This window comes from Fringilla coelebs (genome assembly GCF_963513975.1).
Source record: "Fringilla coelebs genome assembly, chromosome: 22".
In the NCBI taxonomy this organism is placed as follows: domain Eukaryota; kingdom Metazoa; phylum Chordata; class Aves; order Passeriformes; family Fringillidae; genus Fringilla; species Fringilla coelebs.
In genome coordinates, this window is record NC_140048.1 from 8,663,285 (window position 1) to 8,689,331 (window position 26,047).

A 26,047-nucleotide genomic window follows, 5' to 3' on the forward strand; every position below is an offset into this window, starting at 1 on the left:
TGGATAAAATAAAATAAAATAAAATAAAATAAAATAAAATAAAATAAAATAAAATAAAATAAAATAAAATAAAATAAAATAATTCCCATTTTTCAGGCAAATTCCTAGCTGGAAATACAAATGAATGTTGATATTTTTTTATACTATTTCTACCCAATGTTTATTTTATTCAGGGTAAGCAGGCAGACCTGAGTAGATAAAATAAAATAAAATAAAATAAAATAAAATAAAATAAAATAATTCCCATTTTTCAGGCCAATTCCTAGCTGGAAATGCAAATGACTGTTGATTTTTTTTATAATATTTATGCCCAGTGTTTATTTTATTCAGGGTAAGCAGGCAGACCTGAGTGGATAAAATAAAATAAAAATATAAAATAAAAACTAAAGAAATTAATATAAAATAAAAAATAAAATAATAAAAATAAAATAATAAAATAAAATCTCTCTGCTCCCTGCTGCTGCCCTGGGAGAGTGACAGCACCACCACGGATGAAGTCAGAGCTGCAGAGAGGCAAAACCTGAGCACTCCCAAAGATTTTTTTCTGTAAATTCCTCACCAAAAGCAGCTGGGAAAGGGCTGGGCAGGGGAGGAAATGCTGCAATTTCTGCTCTGCTCTCAGCCTGCCTTGCTCCCACACAAAAAACAAAATATAAAAATATGAAAATCTGAAAATATAAAAGTCCAAAAGCCATCCAACCCCTCCCTGCTGCTGGCAGGGGCTCACTCAGAGAGGAGCAGAGCTCAGAAATGGTTCTGGGGTTCAGGGGCTCCTCAGGCCCAGCCCTGGTGTTTGTTGAGGATTTTTGGGCAATTTCCACCCCACGGCCACAGGAATCCTCTCAGCTCAGCCCAGGGAGCTCCTCCTCTGCTGGAGGGGCCAGATCTGGGAGGGGAGAGCAAAAAAAATAAATATTAGTGATTTAGGGGAAAGAAAATAGTGATTTAGGGGAAAAAATATTGATTATGGGGAAAAGAACACATTGATTTAGGGGGAAAGGAAATACTGATTATGGGGAAAAGGAAACATTAATTTAGGGGAAAAATATTGATTTAGGGGAAAAGAAAATATTGATTTAGGGGTAAAGAACACACTGATTTAAGGGAAAAAGAAACATTGATTTAGGGGAAAAGAACACATTGATTTAAGGGTAAATACTGATTTAGGGGAAAAGGAAATACTGATTATGGGGAAAACATTGATTAGGGGGAAAAGATTGATTTAGGGGAAAAGGAAATAATGATTATGGGGAAAAGGAAACATTGATTTAGGGAAAAGGAAATACTGATTATGGGGAAAAGAACACATTGATTTAGGGGAAAAGGAAATAATGATTATGGGGAAAAGAACACATTGATTTAGGGGAAAAGGAAATAGTCTAATCATGTTAGAATTGATGTTATTGATGTCATCACAGACCCCACAGGAGGAAAAAAACCCCAAAATATGAAACCCTCCCAGCCCCCCTCCCTCCCCTGCTGAGGAGGCAGGAGCAGTGATTGTTAAATGAGCAATGGGTTGTTAATTGCTAATTAGCGCTGCCCACCTGCCGGGCTGTACTCCACGCTGTGCAGGAAGAGCCCCCCGGGCGGGGCCGTGGCCTGGGGGGGCAGCGCCCGGGGGTCCCTGAGCTGCAGCAGCTCCCGCAGCTGCCCCGGGGCCAGCCGGCCCTGGCCCACGGCCACCAGCGCCCCCACCATCCTCCGGACCTGCAGGGGGGGAAATCCTGGGGAACTGGGAGGGAAAATCCTGGGGAACTGGGAGGGAAAATCCTGGGGAACTGGGAGGGACCCGCCCGGGAGAAACCCTGGGAACCGGCGGGGACCGGCCTGGGGTCACCAACCAACCCTGCCCTGGGGTCATCAACCCTGCCCTGGGACCACCAACCCAGCTTGGGGCACCAACCCTGCCTGGCCCAGTCCCAGTCCCAGCATCTCATCCACCTCCAATTCCCCATCCCCAATTCCCTCATCCCTAATTCCCATCCCAAATTCTCCACCCCCAGTTTTCCACCTCCAATTCTCCATCCCAAATTCTCCATCCCAAATTCTCCACCCCAAATTTTCCACCCCAAATTTTCCATCCCCAATTTTCCATCCCCAATTTTCCATCCCCAATTTTCCAGCCCCAATTTTCCAGCCCCAGTTCTCCACCTCCAAACCTCCATCCCAAATTAATTTCCAATTTCCCATCCCCAATTCTCCATCCCTGATTATTCACCTCCAATTCTCCATTTCAATTCTCCATCCCCAATTCCCCCTCCCAAATTCTCCATCCCAAATTCCCCTTCCCCAATTTCCCCACCTCCAAACCCCCATCCCCAATTAATTTCCAGTTTTTCATCCCCAATTCTCCATCCCCTCATTATCCCCAATTCCCCTTCCCCAATTCTCTATTCCCCAATTCTCCATTTCAATTTTCCATCCCCAATTCTCCATTTCCAATTCTCTTTTTCAATTCCCCATCCCAAATTCCCCCTCCCCAATTTTCCACCCCCACCTCCCCCTGTGTGGTTCCCACCTCCATCCCAAAAATTCCATTTTTGCCCTTTCCCAACTCTCCCAACCCCTCCCTGCAGTGCTGGAACAAATCCCTGGCCTGACTTTGTCACCCATTCATTAAAAAATAAATAAACCCATTCATTAAAAAAAAAAATAAATAAACTCATTCATTAAAAAATAAATAAACCCACTCATTAAAAAATAAATAAACCCACACATTAAAAAATAAATAAATAAACCTATTCATTAAAAAATAAATAACCCAAAGCACCCTGAGCCACCTGCTCATGATCAGCATTTCAAAAAGTCCAACAGCCCAGGCTGGATTTATCCAGAGGGGAATTTTGGCCCTTGGATGCTCAGAGTTTCTCTCCAAAGGTTTCTTTCATCCTCCCCTCTGTTATTTTATCCTCCCTCACTAGAGGTCATTGCATGCCACCACTTTGCTGCCTCCATAATTCAGGAAAAATCAGATTATTGGCCAAGAATCTGGTTTAAAATGAGATTGATGGCACCCATCAGACTAAAAATCAGATTAAAAATCAGATTAATGGCATCCATCAGGTAAAAATGAGATTAATGGCACCCATATCTGTAGGCTTGGTGCCTCCACATTCCAATAAAAAATATCCACATTCATCTTCCTAAATGGTTCAAATATTAACATATAAAATATTCAAAATTATTACAATCTATAATTATATAATAATTATTATTATTTTGGAATTATTTATAAAGAATCCAAGGGAGTTTCAGGGCAGAGGGAGAATTCCTGCAGTTTGTACAGCCAAAAAAAGCTTTTTTTTTTGTTTTTTTTTTTTTCCTAAAAAAAACCCAGGAAATGAAATTCCAGGCTCAAATCCACTGAGCACAGAAAAAAAATTCAGAATTTTTAAAAAAGGCAGAGATTGTGGAAAGCCCCAATTCTTCCATCCTGGCACCTGATCTTGGGAAGGTTTTAGGCCTGGATTTTGGGATCAAATAAAGAACCAAGATCCCCATGAGGGTCACACAGCTGGAACATTGCTAAAATAATCGATTTTTAGGTTAATTAATGAATGTTTAGGTTAATTAATGAATTAAAAGTTGGGTTGGCAGCAGCTGCAGGCAGTACCTGTCGGTACAGGAAGGATTTGCTCTTCACCTTCACCTCCCAGAACTCCAATCCCCTAAAAAAAAAATAAAATAAAAGAAAAAGCATTTAAATCAAATTAGAGGTGGTTTTTAACCTGCCAGAACTCCAACCTCCTTAAAAAAAACCAAAAAAAGCATTTCAATCAATAGGGTAGGGGAAAAAACCCAATCCCTTGGCAGAGGTGGATTTGAGCCACCAAAATGACACAAAAACCCTCCCAGTAGCTGCTCCCTGCTGATCCCACACTCCAGATTGTCCCAGCTGGATTTTCCATGCCCCTAAAAATCTGAGTAGGGAAAAAGAAACCAAACCCATCCCTTGGCAGAGGTGGATTTGAGCCACCAAAATGAGGGAAAATGACACAAAAAGCCCTCTCAAGAGCTGCTCCCTGATAATTCCTCACTCCAGCCTGTCCCATCCAGATTTTCCCTACAAATTTGGGTGCCTGAGCTCTCACCTGTGCAGCCAGGAGAAAAACCAAAACCAATTCCTCACCCAAGGTGGATTTGAGCCACCCAAATGAGGGAAAATGACACAAGAACCCTCCCAGGAGCTGCTCCCTGCTGATCCCCTCCTGCAGCCCATCCCAGCTGGATTTTCCCTACAAACCTGAGTGCCTGTGCTCACCTGTGCAGGCAGGAGAAAAACCTGAACCAATTCTTTGGCAGAGATGGTTTTGAGCCACCAAAATGAGGGAAAATGACACAAGAACCCTCCCAGGAGCTGCTCCCTGCAGATCCCACCCTGCAGCCCATCCCAGCTGCATTCTCCCCACAATCTGGGTGTCTGTGCTCACCTGTGCAGGCAGGAGAAAAACCCAAACCAATTCCTCACCCAAGGTGGATTTGAGCCACCCAAAATGAGGGTAAATGACACAAGAACCCTCCCAGGAGCTGCTCCCTGCAGATCCCACCCTGCAGCCCATCCCAGCTGCATTCTCCCCACAATCTGGGTGTCTGTGCTCACCTGTGCAGGCAGGAGAAAAACCCAAACCAATTCCTTGGCAGAGTTGGTTTTGAGCCACCAAAATGAGGGAAAATGACACAAGAACCCCTCCCAGGAGCTGCTCCCTGATGATGCCACCCTGCAGCCCATCCCAGCTGGATCCTCCCCACAATCTGGGTGCCCGGGCTCACCTGTGCAGGCAGGAGAAAAACCCAAACCAATTCCTCACCCAAGGTGGATTTGAGCCACCCAAATGAGTGAAAATGACACAAAAAGCCCTCTCAAGAGCTGCTCCCTGATGATCCCACACTCCAGCCCATCCCAGCTGGATCCTCCCCTGCTCTGGGTGCCCGGGCTCACCTGTGCAGGTGGTGCTGGCCCAGCAGGCCGGGGCTGGGCTGCAGCTGCAGCTGCTGCAGGGTGCGGACGGGGCTCTGCGCCTCGGCGTGCGGCGAGCAGAAGGTGCTGAAGTCGTGGGTGCCCAGCAGGAACTGGGCTGCCTCCCTCATGGCTGGGATGTCCAGGGGGCTGCACACACAGAGCCTGCCTCAGGGCACTGGGAAGGGCTCAGGGCCCAGGGACTGAGCCAGGCTTAAACTCCGGGGAGCTACAGCAGGCTCAGACCCCAGAGAGTCACAGCAGCTTCAGACCCCAGGGAATTATGCCAGGCTCAAACCCCAGGGAATTACACCAGGCTCAAACCCTAATAAAAGGGATTGAGCCAGGCTTAAATTCCAGGGAATTACACCAGACTCAAACCCCACAGAATTACACCGAGCCTAAACTCCAATGAGTTACACCAGGCTCAAACCCCAAGGAATTATGCCAGGCTCAAACCCTAATAAATTACACCAGGCTCAGACCCCAGGGAATTACACCAGGCTCAAACCCTAATAAATTATGCCAGGCTCAAACCCCATAGAATTATGCCAGGCTCAAACCCCATAGAATTCCACCAGACTCAAACATCAAGGAATTACAGCAGGCTCAGAGCCCAGAGTTATGCCAGGCTCAAACCCCAAAAATTATGCCAGGCTCAAGCCTCATAAAATTACACCAGGCTGAAACCCCAATAAATTAAGCCAGATTCAAACCTCAAGGAATTATGCCAGGCTCAAACCCCAGGGAATTCCACCAGGCTCAAACCCCAAGGAATTCCACCAGGCTCAAATCCCAGGGAATTGTGCCAGGCTCAAACCCCAAACTGCTTTTAAGGAAGGAAATCAGAGCTCTGGCCCATCTCCATGTCCTCTGTGGCTCCAACATCCAGAAAAAGGTTTGGGCTTCTGGGTCCTGACTGGTTTGAAGTGAACAACCCAAAACTCTGCACAAATTCTATTTCAAGTTGGTTTTTTTGGCCACCTCCAGGGATGGGCACTCCAAACCTCCCTGGGCAGCAATTCCCACATTTAACAACTCTTGCAAAGGGGAAATTCCTCCTAAACCTCTCCTGGGACCCTTAAACCCTCCTGATGGCCAAGTTAAACCCCAGCCTGAAACCATTCCCTCTTCTCCTGTCCCAGAGCCCAACCTGGGGCTGCCCCCTCCTGCCAGGGACCTGTGCAGAGCCAAAAAATCCCCTGTGATCCCTGCCACAGCCCTGATCCCTGGCAGAGGAGCTGCACTCACCCTCCTGGAGGAGCCCAGCACAGATCCCGCTCAAAGACGGGGATCTGGGAGCGGTGGGCACAGCCCAGCAGCAGGCGGTAGATGTAGGTCCTGGAGAGGGCACAGAAACGGGCATGGAAGGTGCTGGAAACCCGCTGGGCACTGAGGATGCTGTGGGACAGAGGGCACAGGTGACAGGGACACAGATTCCAGAGGTTTTCCATTGACAGGGACACAGAAATTCCAAAGCTTTTCCATTGACAGGGACACCAATATTCAAAAGATTTTCCATCAACAAGGACACAGAAATTCCAAAGATTTTCCACTGGGAGGTGCTGGGCACTGAGGATGCTGTGTGACACAGGGGACAGGTGACAGGGACACCAAAATTCCAAAGCTTTTCCACTGGGAGATGCTGGGCACTCACTGGGCACAGAGGATGTCATGGGACACAGGGGACAGGTGACAGGGACAATGAAATTCAAAATATTTTCCATCAACAGGGACCCTGAAATTCCAAAGATTTTCCATTGACAGGGAGACCAAAACTCCAAAGATTTTCCACTGGGAGGTGCTGGGCACTCACTGGGCACTGAGGATGCCGTGGGACACAAGGAAAAGGTGACAGGGACACAAATTCCCAAGGTTTTCCATTGGCAGGGACACGGAAATTCCCAAGCTTTTCCACTGGGAGGTGCTGGGCACTGAGGATGCCGTGGGACAGGGGACAGACACACAGACATTCCGAAGTGAGAGGGAAGCATTCCCCTCTGTTCACCCCAGACGGCTCCTGCAGCAGGGGGAGATGCTTTAAGGGAGGTGCCTTCCCTGGGGACCTGCAGGAGTTTGTGCAGCCAGGGAAATCCAGGGAATTCCCAACACCAGCAGGATTTTGGGAACCACCGACCCCAAATAGCCCCGGGCAGCTGAGCTCCCCTGTTTTCCTCCACGGGCAGCAGGGAGAACATTCCCTGCTCCTCCAAAGCCCAAATCCCCACCCCACACAGGCTGGGAGCCAGGAGGGCACAGAGAGCAAATTCTCCCTGCCAAGGAAGGAAACGGAGCTGCCCCGAGCCCTGCAGCTCCCCCAAAGCGTTCTCGTGGATTGGGAGTGACTCTCCCCAAATCCAAAACCCAAACTCCAAACTCCAAACTCCAAAACCCAAACTCCAAACTCCAAACCCCAAACTCCAAAGTCCATCCTGCAGGGAAAGCCCTGCCCAGAGCCCCCAGCCCTGCAGGTGCTGCTCCAGAGGGGAGCTTTCCTTACAAGGAGTTTTTCTCCTGCTGTTTTGTCTCCCTGCCTTTGGAATTTAGTGAGGAGGAAGGAGCCAAAACATCCAGGATGGATTTGGGACCACAAAAGTCTTTATTTACTCTGAGGAAGGTTGGTGCTCTGGGGGTTTTTTTGCCTCTGGCTCCCAGCCCTCCCATCCCTGGCTCAGAGCACAGAAATGAGAGCTGAGCCACAAGATTTGCAAAAACAAGCCCAGGAATTGCTCCAGTGCCATAAACCATCGGGAGAAATGCAAACTCCATCCCCCAGGGTTTGCAGCAGGACCTCCAGCCTCCTCCAAACACAGGAATAAAACCATGACATTTGTTTCCCTCTGTCTGCGTGCCTCCACAAGCACCCAGCCTGTGGTTTGGATGAAATAACCACCCTCTGAGGAAGATTCTTTCAGAGGAACTTAGTGCTGCTCACAGGATTCCTCAGTGCAGGCAGCTTTTCCTGTTGCAATTGTTCCTTTTAGCCAGGAATATTTTTCCAGAATTTTCTCCAGCAGCTGTTTCACAGAGATCCCATTTTAAAATCTCATTTGCTGAGATCTCATTTTCAAAAATGATGGTAAACAAAGAACTGTGGCTTTTTTTTTAACTTTTTTTAGCATTTCCAACAGGGCCCAAATTTTGAGATCAAATGGAAAAGAAAAAAAAGCCCAAAGACATTTAATTAGAAATGGCAAAGTATGAGAGAAAAAATCCTCCTGCTCTCTCCAGTGACAACAGAAATCCTCCTGCTCTCTCCACCTAAAAGTCAATCTGCAGGAGGTGGGAGGAATCCAGCTCTGCCTTGTCACTCAGAGAACTCTGTGGTGTGGTTACAAAACCAGAACAGGAGGTGTGAGACTCCCACACTGCCAGCCCCGCTCTGAGGACAGCAGAGCCCTCCTGAAACAACTCCAGATATTCTGAATATATTCTCTGAAATGTTCTCTGATTTTTAGGGGATGGTGTTGGAATCTGAAATGTGAGGAACTCTCAGAACCTTGGGCCTGGAAGCCAAAGCTTGGAATTAAACCCAGGATTTGATCTGAGACCTTGGAAAAGATCTCAGCTCTCACTTCTAACACCAAACTGAGAAGTGAGAACGTGGATTTATAGTTTAAAGCAGAGACAGGTTAAGGTGAGTAGAGAAAAATTTATCTGAATATCCAAAGTCCTTGGAGCACTGAAGGTTTCCTGCTCTCCTTTAATCTCTTCATATCCCCCACCCTGAACCTGAAATAAAAGTGCATGATTTACATGCAGGAATTGCTTGGACAGGGACCAGTTTTTCCTGCTCCTGCAGTAAAATCAAGCCAAAATAAAGGATTTTTCTGCTCTGCACTTGTTGGAACCCAGGATATTCCTCTGGCTGCCCTGGAGGGCTCCAGCCCCTGCCCAGGGGGCTCAGAGACCTTGGCACAGAGCCCCAGACCCCTGTGCCTTTGATTGAGCCCTTGGAAAAAACAATTCCCAGCCTTAGATGAAGAATTACAAGTCAGGAAAGTTGAAGCAGAAGGAGAGTGAATTTATCACAGGGTGGAAAATAGATTTTTGGGGTTTTAGGATGGGGGTTCAGGGGGCAGGATGGAGGAATCTGGGTGTGACCAGCCTTTCTCCTTCTTGGCCTCCACCTCCTGCTGTGATGGTGGCACTTTTGGATTGGTTTGGAGCAGAAGCTCAGTGTCTGACACAGGTGATGGGGATTGGGAAGTTATTGTCAATATTGTACAGGAGGTTTTTAGTATAAAAAGATACCACCAGAGTGGGAGTTTTTCATCACTTGGGGTCACCAGTTGTGCTGGTGTTCTCAGGGGTCCCGGGATGAGGGAAGAGAAGAGGACCTGACTCCACATTCAGAAGGCTGATTTATTATTTTGTAATATATATGTTATATTAAAACTATACTAAAAGAATAGAAGGAAGGATTTCATCAGAAGGTTTGCACGGAATAGAAAGGAACGACAATAAAATCTTGTGACTGACCTGAGTCTGGACTCCCTGTGATTGGCCATTAATTAAAAACATTAATTAGAAACAACCCCATGAGCCCAATCCCAGCTCCACCTGCTGCATCCCACAGCAGCAGACAATCATTGTTTGCATTTTGTTCCTGAGGCCTCTCAGCTTCTCAGGAGGAAAAATCCTAAGGAAAGGATTTTTCATAAAATATGAAAAAACAGAGTGCCTCTGCCTGTCCTGCTGAACAGACCTGGGCAGGAGAGAGAATTTTATAGATAAAAAACAACAAACAACTTTGAGAAGGAGAACTGAAGAGCTCTGACTCCTTCTCTGACCACCAGGCTGGGAACAGAGACTGTGACACACCTGGGGTCCCCGTGACACACCTGGGGTCATTGTGACACACCTGGGGTCACTGTGACACACCTGGGGTCACTGTGACACACCTGGGGTCCCCGTGAGCAGCAGGGACCCCCAGGCTCTTGCAGTAAAACCCAGAATAAAGGATTTTTGAGTGACTCACCAGATGGGCTCGGGCCTGAGGTGGTGGTTGAGCCCCTGCACCAGCTGGGGGCCGGTGAAGGCGGCCTTGCCCGGGGCCCTCTGGATGTCCAGGTGGGCGGCGTTGGCCAGGGCGTGGACGCCGCTGTCCGTGCGGCTGGAGATGTGGAACCGGACGGGAGCGCTGGGCTTCAGCTGCGCCGCGGCCTTCTGCGGGGACGGCGGGGGGCGGCCAGGATCCGGGGAAATACGGCAGGAATTGGGGAAAAATACGGCAGGAATTGGGAAAAAATACAGCCAGGATTCGGGGAAAATACGGCAGGAATTGGGAAAAAATACAGCAGGAATTCGGGGAAAATACGGCAGGAATTGGGAAAAAATACAGCCAGGATTCGGGGAAAATACGGCAGGAATTGGGAAAAAATACAGCCAGGATTCGGGGAAAATACGGCAGGAATTGGGAAAAAATACAGCCAGGATTCGGGGAAAATACGGCAGGAATTGGGAAAATATACAGCCAGGATTCGGGGAAAATACGGCAGGAATTCAGAGAAAACGCAACAACGATTCGGGGAAAATATGGCAGGAATTGGGAAAAAATACAGCAGGAATTCAGAAAAAATGCAGCAAGGATTCAGCAAAAATACAGCAGGAATGCAGCGAGGATTCAGCAAAAATACAGCAGAAATTCAGAGAAAATGCAGCAAGGATTCGGCAAAAATTGGAAAAAATTCAGCAATAATTCAGAAAAAATTCAGCAATAATTCAGAAAAAATGCAGAAAAAGATCAGCAAAAATTCAGCAATAATCCAGCAGTAATTCAGCAATAATCTAGCCAAAATGTCCTCCTCCTGATGCCTTGTGAAGGCTGCCCTAGAGCAGAGCTAAAGAATAAAGCAGGGATTTGTAAAAAGTTTCTCCTCCATGGATCCACCTTGGGCAGCACAAGAGCCCAGCCAGGGCTGCACCCAAGGTGAACCAAAATAGTCCCAAGATGAACCAAAATGGCCCCACAATGAACCCAGGATGAACCAAAATGGCCCCAAAAATGGATGATTGCTCACAAAATTGTCAGTTCTGCCCCATTTGCATCTTGGAGTGAATTGTCCCGTTCCAGCTTCAGCCCCTGCAGTCCCACCCTTGTTTTTCTCTCTGCAGCCCACGGGGTTTGTGCTCCTGGGCTGAGATTTGGCTCATTTGTCCTTGGTGCTCAGCTGGAGCAGGAATTGTTTTGTCTCCCTGCTCTGTGCACAGAGCTCACCATCCCATAATGTGAGCCCAGCCCCACACACTAAAGCAGCTCAGAATGTGAAAAACAGAAAATCCAAAACCTGAGGCATCACTCCTGGCTAACCACACCTTGTGCTGCTCCCAGAGCAGTCTGGAGTTACTGTGGGTTATACAGAATTGAGGGTTTGGGGGAATTTCTCCTCAAATCAGAGATTTCTGAGCTTCTGCCCTGAAATCACCTCACACAGAGGATCCAAAATGCCACCAGAGCTTCCTTAGGGGGATAAAACAAAGCCAAAATTAACTGCCAAAAATTAACTACTGCCTATCCTGTGCTTTGTGTCGTGTGAGCTTCTGAAATACACAAAATAAACTGAAAAATATTCATTTCTTTATCTGCTTTGTGCTGTTGGGTGAGGGGGATAAAAGACACAGGATCACCCATTCCAACCCAAAGCCCAGAGAGAAAATCCAGTGAAAATTCCTGCAGGGAAGAAATGAAACATCTCCAAGAGTGAAAAACCACAGAAGAAGGCAGGAAACCAGAGGCATGACTCAAAATTTCCTTCTCCTTCCCATCCCCACTCCCGAGCCCTGAGCCCAGCGGTTTTTATTGGATTTTAATTTGGTACAAGAGTCAATAAAATCCGAATTGCTGACTCACAAATACCTTCCAGCCTCCTGCAGGAGCAGCCAGGGCTGTGAGCTCTCAGAAATGTTCCATGAAAATGCACAGGGAGGCAGGAAAAAAACGGAACCAAGCTGCAGGGGGAGGCCTGGGAAACAGAACCAAACTGATTTTGATTTTTCCCTTCCATTTGCAGCTCACATGTGGTTACAATTAATGGGGGGGGGAATAAATAAATCTGCATTTATCACCCCCAAGCAGAGAGGAGCAGACAGAAGTGAAATCCTTTCCCGCAGCAGAGCTTGGCCTGTGCCTCAGTGATTTGTCTGAGAGCAGCTGCTGATTTTTAAGAGCAGTTTCCCCAGAGATGTTTGGGTTTTGCAGGCTCCTCCCTCCCTCTCTCCACCCTTTTCTCCCCCTCCTTCCTCAGCAGACAAAAAGCAGCCAGTGGAAACAAGAGTTGAGAGAGACAACGGGAGAGAACATGGAAAATATCCTTTTTTTTCTTTTTTTGGGTGCATCCCAGCTCCATCTGGATCAGCACAACTCTGAATTTCTCCACTGAAAACCAGACTGGAGAGGAAAAGAGGAGCAAAATCTCAAGAAAATCTGATTATTTCCCCTGCTCAGCTCAGCCAGCAAACCCACCAAGGTGCAGGACTGGGGGTTTTCCCTCCACAAATGAGGTTTTCCTTCTCCAACCGGTTTTTCCCACCTTCCTGAGCATCCCAAGGAGGAATGTCACCACCAGCACCACCAAATCAATCCCAGCCTCTGAAGCTCAAGGCCTGGTGGATTTTTCCAACAAAACACTGATAATACTGCACCAACTGCTGCCCTCAGTTTCAATTTTAACACTTCATTTCTTTTGGATGGGATGGAATCTCCTGGAAGAGAGGATTCCTGAACTTCTCTCTGCAGGCAGCTGAGAAATGACCCCTCCACCTTTGCAAATATCAAATATCTCCTGGCTGAATATCCAAAGTCCTTGGAGCACTGAAGGTCTCCTCCTCTTTTCATCTCTCATTATCCCCCACCCTGAATTTCAAAAAAAAAAAAAGGTGAATTATTTACATGCAGGAATTGCTGGAGAGGGACCAGTTTTTCCTGCCCTTGCTCTCTTTCATCTGAGGTTTTGGTGCTGCTCATCCTGTCTGGGATCCTCTGTGGGTTCCCAGGGTGGGACTGGAGCAGGGCTTGGGATTTCACCCAGCTGAAAAGAAAAATAGAGAAGATAAAGGAATAAAGGAGCTGGGCTCAGTTCACAGCTCTCTGCCCCCTCCTTTAAGCCATATTTTTAATTTATTTTTATTTTTCTTTAGCAGGTGCCATAAACACTGAAATCTTTGGCACCTGCTGGAAGCCTCTCACATCTCACCCTTCTGAATTTATCCTGAATTTTTCCACCCAGCCACATTCCTGGAGCAGCCAGGGTGGAAGTTTATCCCTCAGACATGCTGGGGATGCAGGGGGAGCATTAATTGCATTTATCTGCTGCGTCCTGCTCCATTCACTGAGCCTTCCACAGTTGGAATTACCCTGGAATTTCCACTGCTGGCTGCCAGAACGATATGGATCCACATTCCAGCTTGCTTTTATTGCTCCCAGCTCATCTTTCCTCTCACACTGATGAACATCAGCCATGGCAGGGGAGCAAAAGTTCATCCACTTCCCTTCCTGAAATCTGAATTAAAAAAAATACAACAACAACAAAAAAATCCTCCAGATTTTCCATCAAACCTTTACAGGCATTGGGAATGTTTTGGAAAAATAAATTTCCCTTCCCCTGGTTTTATCCTCTGGAATGGCCTCAGACACAGAGGCTGCAGAGCCCTGCCAGGGAGCAGCACAATTTATTAATTGCAGTGTTCTGATAATTAATAACACAGAAGCTGCTGGCTGCAAGTCATGCCAGCCTCCCTGACTCACTGGGTGCTGTGTCAGCTGAAACTAATTAAAAACCCAGCTCATTTGCAGTTGGAGGGATGAAATGGAAGCGAATGCCAGGAAGGACAGGCTGAGAAATGTGGATTTTGTTAGAAGAGAAGGCTTCCAAAGCATTTGGTTGGAAGAGAAGCTTTCCAAAGCCATCTGCCACGTCACTGGGATTATTATCAAAACAGAGGCTGAAGATGACAGCTCTCTTTGTCTGCTTGAATTTCTTGCTCTTTTTGTAAAGGATGTGGGGAAGGAGGTTGTACCAGAGCTGCCTTGCATAGTAAGGAGCTGGTGTTTCTCCTTTCTCTCCCTTTTCCTTTCATGAGGAACAATTTCTGCCCTCAGCACAAGGCTGCTGGCCAGAACAGGCTTTGGGGAGGGGAGGATGAGTTTGGGCAGCAATTCCCAGCAAAATGGGAAATGGGAGATGGTTCAGGCAGGCCTGAGAGGGAGGGGAACTCTGTAGAAGCCAAGCAACAGCAAAAGGTGAGATCTTCCTTTACAGCAGGGATGTTTCTAAGAACTGAGACAGAGCCTGAAGTCCTGGAGGTGAAAATTTCCATGAATAACCGGAGGGAGCCAAATCACAGAGCTCCAACATCAGAGGAGGCCTGGAATTTGCTTTGAGCCCAAGTTGGTGCTTCAGGATTTGTGTCCAAGAAATCAAATGGTGTCAGGAAAGTTCCCCCCGCCTCAAAGAGAGATGAAAAGCTCCTACAAGAGGAGAGCATGAAGTCCTGGATGAAAATTTCTGTGAATTACTGGAGGGAGATAAATGATGGAGCTCCAACCTCCCCATGAGGGGAAACGAGACCTGGAATTTGCTTTGGGCCCAAACTTGGGCTTCCGAATCCTCCAAGACTTGTCTCCAAGAAATAAAATGTTGTCAGCAATGTTCATCCCCTCAAAAAGAGATGAAAAGAGACAGAGGCTGAAGTCTTGGATGTGAAAAGTTCCCACAAAGAACTGGAGGGAGTCAAATGAAGGAGCTCCGACCTCCCCGTGAGGGGAAACAGCGCCTGGAATTTGCTTTGGGCCCACGTTCGGCTTCCATGCATCCAAGACTTGTCTCCAAGAAATAAAACCTCACCCCCTCAAAGAGAGATGAAAAGCTCCTACAAGAGGCAGAGCATGAAGTCCTGGAAGTGAAAATTTCTGTGAATTACTGGAGGGAGCCAAATGACGGAACTCCAACCTCTCCATGAGGGGAAACGAGGCCTGGAATTTGCTTTGGGCCCACGTCTGGCTTTCACGACTTGTCTCCAAGAAATAAAATGTTGCCAGCAAAGCTCACCCCCTCAGAAAGAGATGAAAGGCTCCTACAAGAGGCAGAGCATGAAGTCCTGGAAGTGAAAAGTCCCATGAATAACTGGAGGGAGCCAAATGACGGAGCTCCAACCTCCCTCATGAGGGGAAACAGCGCCTGGAATTTGCTTTGGGCCCAAACTTGGGGTTCCATGTGCTCCAAAACTTGTATCCAAGAAATAAAATGTTGCCAGCAAAGCTCAGCCCCTCAAAAAGAGATGAAAGGTTCCTACCAGAGGCAGAGCATGAAGTCCTGGAAGTGAAAATTTCCATGAATTACTGGAGGGAGCCGAATCACAGAGCTCCGATCTCCTCATGAGGGGAAGCAAGGCCTGGAATTTGCTTTGGGCCAAACTTGGGGTTCCATGTGCTCCAAGACTTGTCTCCAAAAAACAAAACGTTGCCAGCAAAGCTCACCCCCCTCAAAGAGAGATGAAAAGCTCCCACAAGAATCTCTGGACTAAGCCAAGGCTCCATTTCCTCTGGATAGTTGCAGGGCTCTGCCACAGAGCAGCTCCAGGGACTAAAAAAGCTTTGCAGTGACACGGATCTGTTCATCCCCAGCCCAAACTGACACAAAACCAACCAGCCCGTCCCCATTCCCACAAAACAGCTGCTGGAGCACCAAGTCTGCACCTCCCAGGTTATTTTCTTGCAAAGGAATGGCTGAACACCCTCAGAACACAATCAGGATCTCATTAGAGCTTTCATTCTGCCCTTCCCCTCGCCTGCCTTCCTGGCTTTGGGGAAAGCAGCGAAGTTCAAGGCTGCAGAGAAAAGGAGGAAGGAAGAGAAATTCCTGCAGGCCCCAGAAGTTTTCTATTAAAGCTGCTTTAAGCATGTGGTTCCAATAGACACAGCAGTGCCCAGCATCAATAGCACCACATGAAAGCACCGAGCTGGCCTGCAAAGTGCTGATCCTGGGGAAAAGGCAGCACCAAATAAGCTCATGTTTGTCTTTTTCTCCTCTTCTTTTCTCCTCTAATCACCCCCCCCATCCCATCTGCCTGCTCAGACAGCGCTGGGGTAATGCAGAACAACTGCTGGGCTCACCCCACATCCAGAGCCTGGGGCCCTGCACGGCTCAGAGGATGAGATAAATGGGATGAAAAGATCCTTTCTGGGCTCTGCACAAAATTCAGCCACTTTCTCTGCCACAGTCTCGGGCAGGAAGCCACACGAATGCGCCCTGAGAGCTCCGACTGCAGCCCTAATTCCTCACACTTTCCTTTCCAGTTGATGCCTCGGGTTTTGGGTTTTCTGTTTTTCTGTGCTGATGCCTCAGGTTTTGGATTTTCTGTTTTTCACATTCTGAGCTGCTTTAGTGTGTGGGGCTGGGCTCACATGATGGGCTGGTGAGCTCTGTGCACAGAGCAGGGAGACAAAACAATTCCTGCTCCAGCTGGGCACCAAGGACAAATGAGCCAAATCTCAGCCCAGGAGCACAAACCCCGTGGGCTGCAGAGAGAAAAACAAGGGTGGGACTGCAGGGGCTGAAGCTGGAACGGGACAATTCACTCCAAGATGCAAATGGAGCAGAACTGACAATTTTGTGAGCAATCATCCATTTTTGGGGCCATTTTGGTTCATCCTGGGTTCATTTTGGGACCATTTTGGTTCATCCTGGTTCATTTTGGGGCCATTTTTATTCATCTTAGTTTCATTTTGGGGCCAATTTGGTTCATTTTGGTTCATCTTGGGTTCATCTTGGGACCATTTTGGTTCATCCTGGGTTCATTTTGGGACCATTTTGGTTCATCTTGGGTACATTTTGGTTCATCTTGGTTGCAGCCCTGGCTGGGCTCTTGTGCTGCCCGAGGTGGATCCATTGAGGAGAAACTTTTCCTAAATCCCTCATTTATTCTTTAACTCTTTCCAGTCCCTGTTCCAGGCCAGCCTTCCCAGTGAGAGCAGCAGGAATTCTCAGCCCCACAGAGGGTGGGGATGTCCTGCTCTTGTCCCTTGGGGTGCCACCAGGGCTGCTCCTGGATCCCAAAGTGCTGCAATTTGGGATTTGGGTCAGACAGCCTGACCACAAATGGGAACTGAGTGACAAAATGTGCTCTGAATCAAGATGAATCAACAGCCTCTTATCTTGCAAGCAGGCACAGCTTTCCTTTTGAACTCCGTGATGCTTCCAAGACAAGAGGAATAATTCCCCTCCCTTTTGATTCCTGACTCAGCAGCTCAACAGCAGCTTGTAATTAATTCACAGTTTAAATTGCCACGCTCAGGTGACCCATTTTCCACTCCTGGCTGTAAAAATGTTTTTTTTTTTTCATTCCTGTTCACACTCTCTGCCAGCCCCAACAGCACCTGAGGTCCTCAAACCATCCCCAGGTCCAAGGGAATCCCTGGGAGCAGTGCAGGGATAACAGGATATTTGTATTTTTTTCTCTATGGCATAGCAGAACTCCAAAAAAAATGGAAGCAGCAGTGAACAATGGACATCCTGCTGTGCTTTGTTCTGCAAACCTCTGTCAGGGACATCCTCTCCTGGGAGGAGACAGCATCCAGCTGCTGAGCCTGTGGAGGAACTGGACATGAGGCAGTTTTAGGGACGAGCCACGAGTGCTGACAAAGCTCAGGTGGGCCAGCACTGAGCACTCAGAGTCACTTCTGGGCCCAGTTTTAAGTCTCACTGAAGGGTTTGCATCTTTTTAAGGTCAGAATCTGTGCCATGGCATCGTTTTAGGTATTTGGGTTTGAACTTTGGAGTGTTTAGCACTCTGGCGGTTTTACTGAGTGTCCGTCTCAAAATAATATTTACACCTGTGTGACCCTAAAAGCTTCATTTTTATGACAACAGGACCTACCTCCAAATAATTCTGGACTCCAACCAGGGCCTGATCACTCTTGGTCTCCATAACCCCACTGCAGAGCAAAACAAATATGATTTATAGATGTCAACATTCAGGGACTTGACAGAGCCCACCAAAAAATCCAGGACTTCCTGGGGGACTTCTTGGATCTTCCCACTGGAACTTTGCAGAGGCCAAACACAGGAATGGGCAGGGAAAGGGCCTTATTGGTTATTAAACTTATTAAAATTAAAATTGTTAAAATTAAAAGGGGTTATTTTCAAGAAGGGATGTTGGAAATAAAATAACCCTTCAAATGTTCCTCTCCGGACTGGCCCTTGAGACAGAGGCTGACAGGAGAATAAGGCAGATAAATTAAATTAGTTTGAGATTAAACTGTTTTAGGGCCAGGAGTTGGTTGCCAGTTGGAGGCCAGGACACACTCTGCTCTCCCTAAATTCCACTCTCCCAAACCCTGCTCTCCCCAAATCCTGCCATCCCAAACTCTGCCCTCATTCCTTCTTCCCCAAACTCTGGCCTGCCCAAACTCTGCTCTCCCAATTCTGCTCCCCCAAGTTCTGCTCTCCCCATTGTTCTCATCCAGCCCTCCCCAAACTTTGCTCTCCCAAACCCTTCTCTCTCCAAATCCTGCCATTCCAAACTCTGCCCTCTCCACTCTCTGTCCCCAAGCTATCCCCAAACTCTGTCCCCGAGCCGTGCTCTCCCAGCCCTGCTCTCTCCAAGCTCTGTCCCCAAACTCTATCCCCAAACCCTGCTCTCTCCAAACTCTGCCCTCTCCAAGCTCTGCCCCAAGCTATCCCCAAACTCAGCCCTCTCTAAATTCTATCCCCAAGCTATCCCCAAGCTCTGTCCTCAAGCTCTGTCCCCAGGCTCTGTCCCCAGGCTCTGTCCCCAAGCTCTGTCCCCAGGCTCTGTCCCCAGCCCTGCTCTCTCCATCCCTCCCCGGCGCTGCTCCGCTCCCGCCCGTGGCCGGGCCGGCGGGACACGTACCTGTACCTGGTGCCAAAGTACTGAAAGAACACCAGGTACCGGGCAGGGGCACCGGCCATGGCGGGGCCCGCCGGGAGCACGGAGCCCGGCCCGGAGCGGAGCGGAGCGGGGCAGCACCGCCCGGAGCGCCGCCTCTTCCCCCGGCCGGCACCGCCGCTTCCGCCGCACGGTACGGCACGGCACGGAACGGAACGGAGCGGAACGGCGGGGAGAGAGCGGGGCGGGCTGGCGGGGAACGGGATGGATGGGCTGGAGAGGAACGGCATGGGATCGTGGAGACCGGGGTGGGCTCAGGGGAACGGGATGGGCTGGTAGAGAACGAACGGGATGGGCTGGGGGGGACCGGGGATGGGCTGGGGGGGACCGGGGATGGGCTCAGGGGGACCGGGGATGGGCTGGTAGGGAATGAACGGGATGGGCTGGGGGGGACCGGGGTGGGCTCAGGGGAACGGGATGGGCTGGGGGGGACCGGGATGGGCTCAGGGGACCGGGATGTGATCATAGGGACTGGAATGTGATCATGGGGACCAGGATGTGCTGATGGGGACCGGGATGGGCTGGGGGTGAGCAGGGGTCGACTGGTGGGGAATGAGGATGGGCTGGGAGGGACCAGGATGTGATCATGGGAAACAGGGCTGGGTTGATGGGGACCTGGGATAGACTGATTGGGACCAGGGATGAGCTCATGGGGACCTTGGACCTGCTCATGGGAACTGGGACCTGCTCATGGGAACTGGGACCTGCTCATGGGGACCTTGGATGAGCTCATGGGGATCTGGGATGAGCTCATGGGGATCTGGGACCTGCTCATGGGGATCTGGGATGTGATCAAGGGAGTCAGGACGTGCTGATGGGATGGGAGCTGGGATGTTGTGCAGACATCAAACCCCTCTGGATCCCTGTGCTTCACCTCGGCTGCTCCTGGGCTCTCCTGCTGTGCTGCCTGCAACTCAGCTGGATGGAAGAATATTGTGATAATACAAAGAATAATGATAATGTCGTGTTGATTTCAGCTAAGAAAACACATAAAGCAGGGGCCACAAGGGCTGGGAGAGCTGGGAATGTTAAAGACCTGGAGAAGAGAAGGCTCCAGGGAGACCTCAGAGCACCTTCTAGGGCCTGAAGGGGCTCCAGGAGAGCTGGAGAGGGACTGGGGACAAGGGACAGAGTGACAGGACACAGGGAATGGCTTCCTTGGAATGGAATTCCCAGAGAAGCTGTTCCTGGATCCCTGGAAGTGTCCAGGGCCGGGTTGGAGCACCCTGGGGTGGTGGGAGGTCCCGTGGCAGGGGGTGGGAAACATGGAATTAAACATCAAATTTCACTTCATTTCCTCACTGTTCTGCCCCTGGCTGGGCGAGGTCTCCTTGGGATATCTGTCAGGCCCCCCTGGGCCTCTTGTTTCACTCGTGGCTTCAGGTTTGATGTAGGATTTCCTCCAAACTTGGGATTTCCACGTCAGGCCCTTCTCTCAGTTCACAGAAAGTTCATCTGAAACCATCAGTGAACGATGTGGTTGCTGCTGCTGGGTCTGTGGTGCTGGGTGGGTGGAAGATCAGGATTAATTAACCTCAATTAGCCACACCACATCTTGTTGCCTGTCCTGTGGCAATGGAATTCACTTCGGCTGGACCCACAAACCCAGATGTGCTCCTTCCCCCGGTGAATCCTGCAGATTTATCCCCTGGCTGCTGGCAGCAGCAGATCCACTGCCTATGGAAAATGAAAAACTGGATTAAGGAGGGGCAGGATTGATGCCAATCCTGCTGCTGGTTATGGAGTTTTACTGTTGGATGGGGTTTGTTCTTCCTGCCTGGAAATCCTGCCTGGAAATCATGGAATGGTTTGGATTGGAAAGCTGAAATTCAGCTATTCTGGAAATCATGGAGTGGTTTGGATTGGAAAGCTGAAATTCAGCTATTCTGGAAATCATGGAATGGTGTGGATTGGAAAGCTGAAATTCAGGAAATCCCACCTGGAAATCATGGAATGGTGTGGATTGGAAAGCTGAAATTCCTAATGACAGGTGGAAAAAAAAAAAGGGGGGGGGGAAAGGTGGATAAATCCTAATGATAGGGGGAAAAAAAGGTGGATAAATCCTAATAGCAGGTGAAAAAAAAGGGGGGAAAATGATGGATAAATCCTAATAGCAGGTGTGCAGGAGGGGGGTCAGGGCCGTGTCCGGTGTCCGGAGCGGGGTCACGGCTGTGTCCGGTGTGCGGGACGTGGTCCGGTTCTGTCCGTGGCTCTGCAGGAGGCGGGCGGGTCTGCGCTGCTGCCGGTTCTGTCTCGGTGCTGCGGGAGGCGGATCGGAGCGGTGGCAGGGCTGTACCGGGGGCTGTTCCCGGTGACGTACCCGGTGCCGTAGCCGGTTCCGTGGGAGGCTGGGCTGTATCCGGTGCTATCTCCGGTCCATCCCCGGTTCCGTGGGAGGCTGGGCTGTATCCGGTGCTATCCCCGGTTCCGTGGGAGGCTGGGCTGTATCCGGTGCTATCTCCGGTCCATCCCCGGTTCCGTGGGAGGCTGGGCTATATCCGGTGCTGTTCCCCGTCCATCCCCGGTGCCGTAGCTCGTTCCGCGGGAGGCTGGGCTGTATCCGGTGCCATCCCCGGTTCCGTGGCGGTGCCGTGGGAGGCTGGGCTATATCCGGTGCTGTTCCCGGTCCATCCACGGTGCCGTAGCCGGTTCCGCGGGAGGCTGGGCTGTATCCGGTGCTGTTCTCCGTCCATCCCCGGTGCCGTAGCCGGTTCCGTGGGAGGCTGGGCTGTATCCGGTGCTATCCCCGGTCCATCCCCGGTGCCGTAGCCGGTTCCGCGGGAGGCTGGGCTGTATCCGGTGCCATCCCCGGTTCGGTGGCGGTGCCGCGGGAGGCGGGCCGGTGCCATAGCCGGTTCCGCGGGAGGCTGGGCTGTACCCGGTGCTGTTCCCGGTCCACCCCCGGTTCGGTGGCGGTGCCGCGGGAGGCGGGCCGGTGCCGCGGGCGGGCGGGGGGCGGGCGCTGCCCGCGCTGAGCGCAGCCGGCGGGGGATGCGCTTCCTCCGCTGAGCGCAGCGCGGCCGAGCCCGAGCCGGAGCCGGCAGGATGACGGTGGAGTTCGAGGAGTGCATCAAGGACTCGCCCCGGTTCCGGTAAGCGCAGAGGCACCGGGGATCGGCTCGGGGCGGTGCGGGGGGAGCGGGAGGGCCGCGCCCGGGCAGAGGGAACCGGGCCCGGGAAGGGCCGGAGCCGGGGCCCAGCGCGCTCCGCCGGCAGCCGGCGATGCTCGGGCCGCAGCGCTGCCGTGCCCGCATCCCTCCCGCATCCCCGCTCCCTCCCTCCCGTGCCCCGCATCCCCGCCGCGCCCGGGCCTTGGCACGGGAACCGTTCGGGCGTGCGGGGCTCGCAGCGCCCGTCCCCGCCGGGACCGCGCATCCCCCGGGGCTCGGCCGGGCGGCGCTGCCCGGAGCCGCCCGCACAGCCGCGGCGGGGAACACGCTCATTTTCCATGCGCTCACAGTCCCGGCTCTCGGAGGGTGGATATTTTTATTTTTTTTAGCGGTCTTGGAGGAATCTGGGCTGTGACAACAAAGGCTCCGGCTTGGCTGTGCTCGCATCCACATCAGGCCGGGGCTGGCGGGGAGGGAGCCGGCAGCTGCCGCTCCATTGTGCCCGGAGCATCCGGGCTGCGTGTCCGGAGGGGCTGGGATGTGCTGGGATGTGCTGGGGTGTGCTGGGATGTGCTGGGATGTGCTGGGATGTGCTGGGGTGTGCTGGGATGTGCTGCTGCTATTCAGGGAGGGCAGAGCTCCCGCAGGGAGCGATCCCCGCCGCCCCAGCGCTGTCTGCATCAGCCAAATGCAGACAAAAGCCTGCAGGAGCGGCTGGGGCTGCCTGTGTGTGCAGGGGAAGGAGTTGTTGGGGGGTGTCTCAGCTTCCTGCAGATGTTTCGTGTTGTTCCTTCTCGGAATCTTTTTGTTTATTGGGGAAAAAAACCCAAAACCCAGCTTGCGTTTTGTTGGAAGCGCGTTTAGGAATGGTTTCTAAAGCATTCAGTGGTTTTCTGAAGCATTTCCAGAAGTGGTTGGGCTGCAGGCTCCGTGCAGGAGAGGTTCTGTGGCTGAGGCCTGGCTGCCAAATTGGCGTTTGTGGTGCTGAGTGGCTGTGGAGGTGACACACGTGCGGCTGGGAGGTGGGAAGGGTCCCCCCGCACGTGGCTTCGGTGGGATCCTGCATGGGGATCCTGCAGGGAGATCTGAACATCCCCAGGGAAATCTGAACATCCCCAGGGAGATCCTGCAGGGAGATCTGAACATCCCCAGGGAGATCTGAACATCCTGCAGGGAGATCTGAACATCCCCAGGGAGATCCTGCAGGGAGATCTGAACATTCTGCAGGGAGATCCTGCCCATCCCCAGGGAGATCTGCTCATTCTCAGGGAGATCTGAACATTCTGCAGGGAGATCCTGCAGGGAGATCTGTTCATCCTACAGGGAGATCTCATTCTGCAGGGAAATCCTGCAGGGAGATCCTGCTCATCCCACAGGGAGATTCTGTAGGGAGATCCTGCTCATTTTGCAGGGAAATCCTGCAGGGAGATCTGCACATTCTCAGGGAGATCCTGCAGGGAGATCCTGCTCATCCTGCAGGATCATTTTATGTTTTAAATTCCATCCTGCAGGGAGGTCCTGCTCATCCCCAGGGAGATTCTGTAGGGAGATCCTGCTCATTTTGCAGGGAAATCCTGCAGGGAGATCCTGCTCATCCCCAGGGAGATCCTGCAGGGAGATCTGCACATTCTCAGGGAGATCCTGTAGGGAGATCTGCTCATTTTGCAGGGAGATTCTGTAAGGAGATCTACTCATCCCACAGGGAGATCCTGCAGGGAGGTCCTGCTCCTCCTGCAGGATCATTTTATGTTTTCAATCCCATCCTGCAGGGAGATCCTGCTCATTCTGCAGGATCATTTTATGTCTTAAATCCCATCCTGCAGGGAGGTCCTGCTCATTCTCAGGCAGATCCTGCTCTTCCTGTGCTGCCAGGTGCTGGGCAGGGCCAGGTGAGATGACAGCTCTGGAATCAGGGGACTTTTCATAGAGTTCAGCAGGAAATGCTTTCATCAGCCCTCTGCCCACTTAGCATCCATTAGGGTTTATCCACCTGTATTCCCCTTTTTTTTAACCTGTCATTAGGTTTTATCCACCTTTATTCCCCTTTTTTTCCACCTGTCATTAGGATTTATCCACCTTTATTTCCTTTTTTCCCCCACCTGTTGTTAGGATTTATCTGCCTTTTTACCTCTTTTTTTCCCCACATATCATCGGGATTTACCCGCCTTTATTCCCTCTTTTTTTTCCCCACCTGCCATTAGGATTTATCCCCCTTTTTCCCCACCTGCCATTAGGATTTATCCCCCTTTCCCCCCCTTTTTTTTCCCACATATAATTGGTATTTACCCACCTTTATTCCCTTTTCCCCCACATACCATTGGGATTTACCCACCTTTATTCCCCTTTCTTTTCCCCACCTGCCATTAGGATTTATCCCCTTTTTTTCCCCACCTGCCATTAGGATTTATCCACCTTTTTCCCCACCTGCCATTAGGATTTATCCACCTTTATCCCCCTTTTTTCCCCACCTGCCATTAGGATTTATCCCCCTTTTTCCCCACCTGCCATTAGGATTTATCCCCTTTTTTTCCCCACCTGCCATTAGGATTTATTCCCTTTTTTCCCCACCTGCCATTAGGATTTATCCCCCTTTTTTCCCCACCTGCCATTAGGATTTATCCCCCTTTTTACCCCACCTGCCATTAGGATTTATTCCCTTTTTTCCTCACCTGCCATTAGGATTTATCCACCTTTATCCCCCTTTTTTCCCCACCTGCCATTAGGATTTATCCCCTTTTTACCCCACCTGCCATTAGGATTTATTCCCTTTTTTCCCCACCTGCCATTAGGATTTATCCCCCTTTTTTCCCCACCTGCCATTAGGATTTATCCCCTTTTTTCCCCACCTGCCATTAGGATTTATCCCCTTTTTTTCCCCCACCTGCCATTAGGATTTATCCACCTTTATCCCCCTTTTTTCCCCACCTGCCATTAGGATTTATCCCCCTTTTTTCCCCACCTGCCATTAGGATTTATCCCCCTTTTTTCCCCACCTGCCATTAGGATTTATTCCCCTTTATTTCCCCACCTGCCATTAGGATTTATCCCCTTTTTTTTCACCTGCCATTAGGATTTATCCCCCTTTTTTCCCCACCTGCCATTAGGATTTATCCCCTTTTTTCCCCACCTGCCATTAGGATTTATCCCTTTTTTCCCCACCTGCCATTAGGATTTATCCCCTTTTTTTTCACCTGCCATTAGGATTTACCCCTTTTCCCTCCTGCCATGAGTACCCACCCCTCTATTTTTGCCTGCCCCCCTCTGTGCTGAGCTGGGGCTGGCCCTGGGCCATCCCTGTGACCTCAGTGTCCAGCTGTCTGTCCCACATGGCCCTGCCCCTTCTCCTGCTGACGCCAGCCCTGATTGATCTGATTTATTCACTCTGTGTGTCTGTGGGCTCCTGGCCAGGTTTGTGAGCATCCCTCTGTCTGTCCACACAAACAAAACAGCTCTCAGAGCATCCCCTGGACCTGCCCCAAATCCACTCCTCTGGGCTGCAGGGATGAACTCCTTCCCTGGGAACAGACACAGAGTGGCTGTGAGAGAAAAAGGGAGGATGGGAATGTGTGCAGCAGGGGGATGCTGGAGGGATGGGCTCCTCTGATAGTGAGGAGTTAGTGATGGTAGGAGGGGGAAAGGAACAGAGTTAAAATAGTCAGAATTTACACCTTGAATATTGGGAAATCCTGGTGTTAGAGGGGAAAAAGGAATCAAGTTAAAATATTCAGAATTTACACCTTGAATATTGAGAAATCCTGGTGTTAGAGGGGAAAAAGGAATCAAGTTGTGATATTCAGAATTTACACCTTGAATATTGAGAAATCCTGGTGTTAGAGGGGAAAAAGGAATCAAGTTAAAATATTCAGAATTTACACCTTTGAATGTTGAGAAATCCTGGTGCTGGTAGAGAAAAAGGAATCAAGTTATAATATTCAGAATTTACACCTTTGAATGCTGAGAAGTCCTGGTGTTGGAAGGAAAAAGAAGAATCAAGTTGAATTATTCAGAGTTTACACCTCGAATATTGAGAAATCCTGGTGTTAGAGGGGAAAAAGGAATCAAGTTGAGA

General features: G+C 50.1%; 2 protein-coding genes across 3 annotated transcripts in view; one reads left to right on the forward strand and one right to left on the reverse strand.

The window, feature by feature from the left end:
- Positions 1-750: 750 nt before the first annotated feature.
- Positions 751-18,942, reverse strand: PUSL1 (pseudouridine synthase like 1). 2 transcript variants are annotated; one of them, XM_084220413.1, is made up of 8 exons: positions 18,833-18,942; positions 17,837-17,894; positions 9,942-10,129; positions 6,212-6,301; positions 4,943-5,110; positions 3,617-3,671; positions 1,548-1,710; positions 751-886 (listed from the first exon to the last, which is right to left on the reverse strand). In XM_084220413.1, exons 1-8 carry the CDS (start codon positions 18,889-18,891, stop codon positions 843-845), a joined length of 825 nt encoding a protein of 274 aa, XP_084076539.1. In that variant the 5' UTR covers positions 18,892-18,942; the 3' UTR covers positions 751-842. The 2 variants fall into 2 exon arrangements, with proteins under 2 accessions (XP_084076539.1, XP_084076538.1); XM_084220412.1 differs by having other exon boundaries at positions 6,212-6,361.
- Positions 18,943-21,913: 2,971 nt separating this feature from the next.
- ACAP3 (ArfGAP with coiled-coil, ankyrin repeat and PH domains 3) overlaps positions 21,914-26,047 on the forward strand; it is a gene marked incomplete at its 5' end in the record, with an annotated part of 47,153 nt that continues 43,019 nt past the window's right edge. Inside the window, one exon of the mRNA XM_084220257.1 lies at positions 21,914-21,960. Within this exon, the coding sequence (XP_084076383.1) occupies positions 21,914-21,960 (47 nt within the window). The remainder of the gene's footprint in view (positions 21,961-26,047) is intronic.